At 38.8% G+C, this 2,500-nt stretch overlaps 1 protein-coding gene across 1 annotated transcript in view; it reads right to left on the minus strand.

Annotated features, from left to right (window-relative positions):
• Positions 1 to 420: 420 nt before the first annotated feature.
• The window catches only part of LOC122245526 (lithostathine-like), a 2,679-nt gene continuing 599 nt past the window's right edge, over positions 421 to 2,500 (minus strand). Inside the window, exons 3-6 of the mRNA XM_086530445.1 lie at positions 2,206 to 2,353; positions 1,905 to 2,081; positions 1,482 to 1,602; positions 421 to 810 (exon numbers count right to left, since the gene is read on the minus strand). Of these exons, the coding sequence (XP_086386571.1) occupies positions 684 to 810; positions 1,482 to 1,602; positions 1,905 to 2,081; positions 2,206 to 2,353 (573 nt within the window). The 3' untranslated portion in view covers positions 421 to 683. The remainder of the gene's footprint in view (positions 811 to 1,481; positions 1,603 to 1,904; positions 2,082 to 2,205; positions 2,354 to 2,500) is intronic.

Below are 2,500 nucleotides of genomic sequence, written 5' to 3' on the forward strand. Positions count from 1 at the left end.
CGGGGCCGAAGTGGAGAAGGAATATCTCATTCTCTAAGTGAGAATCGCAAAGCTCTTAATGTGCTCCTCCCTTTTGTCACACGTTACCGTTGCGTTTTTTTTAATTTTCGGCTTTAGTTGTGCTAAAAGCTGAGCCTGGAACCAGCTGGAGGACCTAGATGTTGATATGCGATTTGCAGTCTTCTTCGGAAACTCGCAATTATAGTTTGATAATACCATCTTTGCCATGAATTATATTTTAACTCCAAATGTTGATTGATGTTTTTTATTTTTATCTTTTATTTCTTGTCTAAAATTCTAGATTCTTGATCTCACGAGTGTTATTAATTTCCTATATGTAAATGCATGAAAATTAAGCAATCCAATATTTTTTTTTCTTCCCTCTACTTCGCACAACTAAGGAGGAATAACAACAAGGGTGACAACACTAAAAGTTTAAGATCTACTTAGCTCGTTAGCTAAAGCTTACTAGCTAAATGAACAAGAAAAATTATAAAACATACAGACGAGTGGCGGCAAACTCTCCCTGGCGTGCATTTCATTTTATCTTTAACATCGGATTGCGTTAATGAATGAGAGGCTGGCATGAGGAATAGGAGGAGCCAGTACCGCTGACACACACACTGCATCGCGGCCATGGCCCAACTACGCTCTCACCACCCGTGCCCGAAGGTGTTGCGGGCTTATGAGGGTTCCACTTGGCAGAGAGGATGAACCTTCCAGTCGCAGGGGGCATCGTGCATCAAGAAGCCATCCGGGCCGTGGAGGAAGGCACAGTTAGCCGCTGTACCCTGGGCTGGTTCGCGAACGCTGTTGACAACAAACGGAACTTTCAACTTTGTATCTGTGTGGTGTGTTTGCGGGCAAGTTAGGAAGTGGATACTCTTCATTTGTACGGTATGTCTTTTGTGAATATGAATGTATACATGTGTGTTTGTGCATGTACAAAAATTGCTGACACCCATATGCACATGTATACATGTGTGTATATACACACATACATACATACATACATATATATATATATATATATATATATATATATATATATATATGTGTGTGTGTGTGTGTGTGTGTGTACATACATATATATGTGTGTGTGTATGTGTGTGCATGCATGCATATATATATATATATATATATATATATATATATATATATATATATATATATATATATATAATATATAATATATATGTATGTATGTATGTATGTATATATAATATATATATATATATATATATAATATATATACTGATTAATATATAGAGTTATTATGTATCTATTGATATTATATATATATATATATATATATATATATAAATATATTATACACATATATATATATATATATATATATAATATATATATCAGAGTAACTATCATTATATATATATATGAATATCATTCGCACTTAATGATAATCTTCCCTTTTTTTCTCATGCATTCATGATTTGTAGTTGGAGGCCACGATGACTTACTAATTATAATCCCCCCAGAAGGGAGTTCCTCGGGGCATGTCCTCCCCGGACACCCACTTCCACTCCCCCTCCAGCGAATGGTCGTGTCCTCCCACCCAGGCGTTCGATGTCTTTGCAAGGCCTGGAGATTGAAGCGCAGGAGATCATCACTATTCATGAGTGGAACTTTGTCGCGTAAGCCTTCCCCAAAAGAATACTAGTTACTGGTCCATGAAATTGATTTTGTAACGTCTGTTGTTCTCATCGAACTGGAGTAAAATCATGAGTTTATCATGGACATGATGAAAGAACTTTCTTGACGTGGTACTTGTGCTATCTTATGTATCTCATCAATATTCTCAGGGTATAGTAGTTCTATATTAAAGTGGTTATCACAAGGAAATGAAGGAAAGAAGCGACCTGAAGGGAAAGTAGAAGACTTACCTGAAGCCTTAACGTAACCCAGAGCCTCGGCGAATGCGTTGGCGTCTCGGAAGGTGGCCAGATCGCCTCCCAGGTCTTGGCAGAAGAGCCGAGCAGCTTCCCAAGTTATGTCGATATCCTTGGCAAGATACAGACAGGTATCGCCGAAGTTTCTGAAGTTGCCCAGGCAGGATACTTCTGCATGTTGTGATGTGTTAATTCGGTCCCCCACCCCTCCAAATAATCAATTCACATGTGCTTTTATTACACGCTTGGCAAGTACTATGTAACCTAGACTCCCATGCTAATGTTAGTCTTTTACCTGTGGGCGTGTGGTTCCGCGCCAAGGATCCTTTGATGTCCGTCAAGATATCCAGCATCTCCCTCAAGATTCCTGCAGCCACTTGCTCGGCCTGTTTCAGCTCCTTTAGCTGGACTTCTTGACGCAACAGCAGAAGGTCTGTGAGACTCTGTGGCAATGAAGAGACATTGTTACTATAGCAAATACTATTTATTTTTCGATTACACATCGTCTAAGCAAATTAATAAGATAAGATATGAAATGAGATACAGAGCAAAAATACGCCCGTTTGAGATTTTGGTGCCCCACTTTGGTC

Source organism: Penaeus japonicus, unplaced genomic scaffold (assembly GCF_977035675.1).
Source record: "Penaeus japonicus unplaced genomic scaffold, GWHDUDI00000001_assembly GWHDUDI00000033, whole genome shotgun sequence".
NCBI classification, from domain to species: Eukaryota; Metazoa; Arthropoda; class Malacostraca; order Decapoda; family Penaeidae; genus Penaeus; species Penaeus japonicus.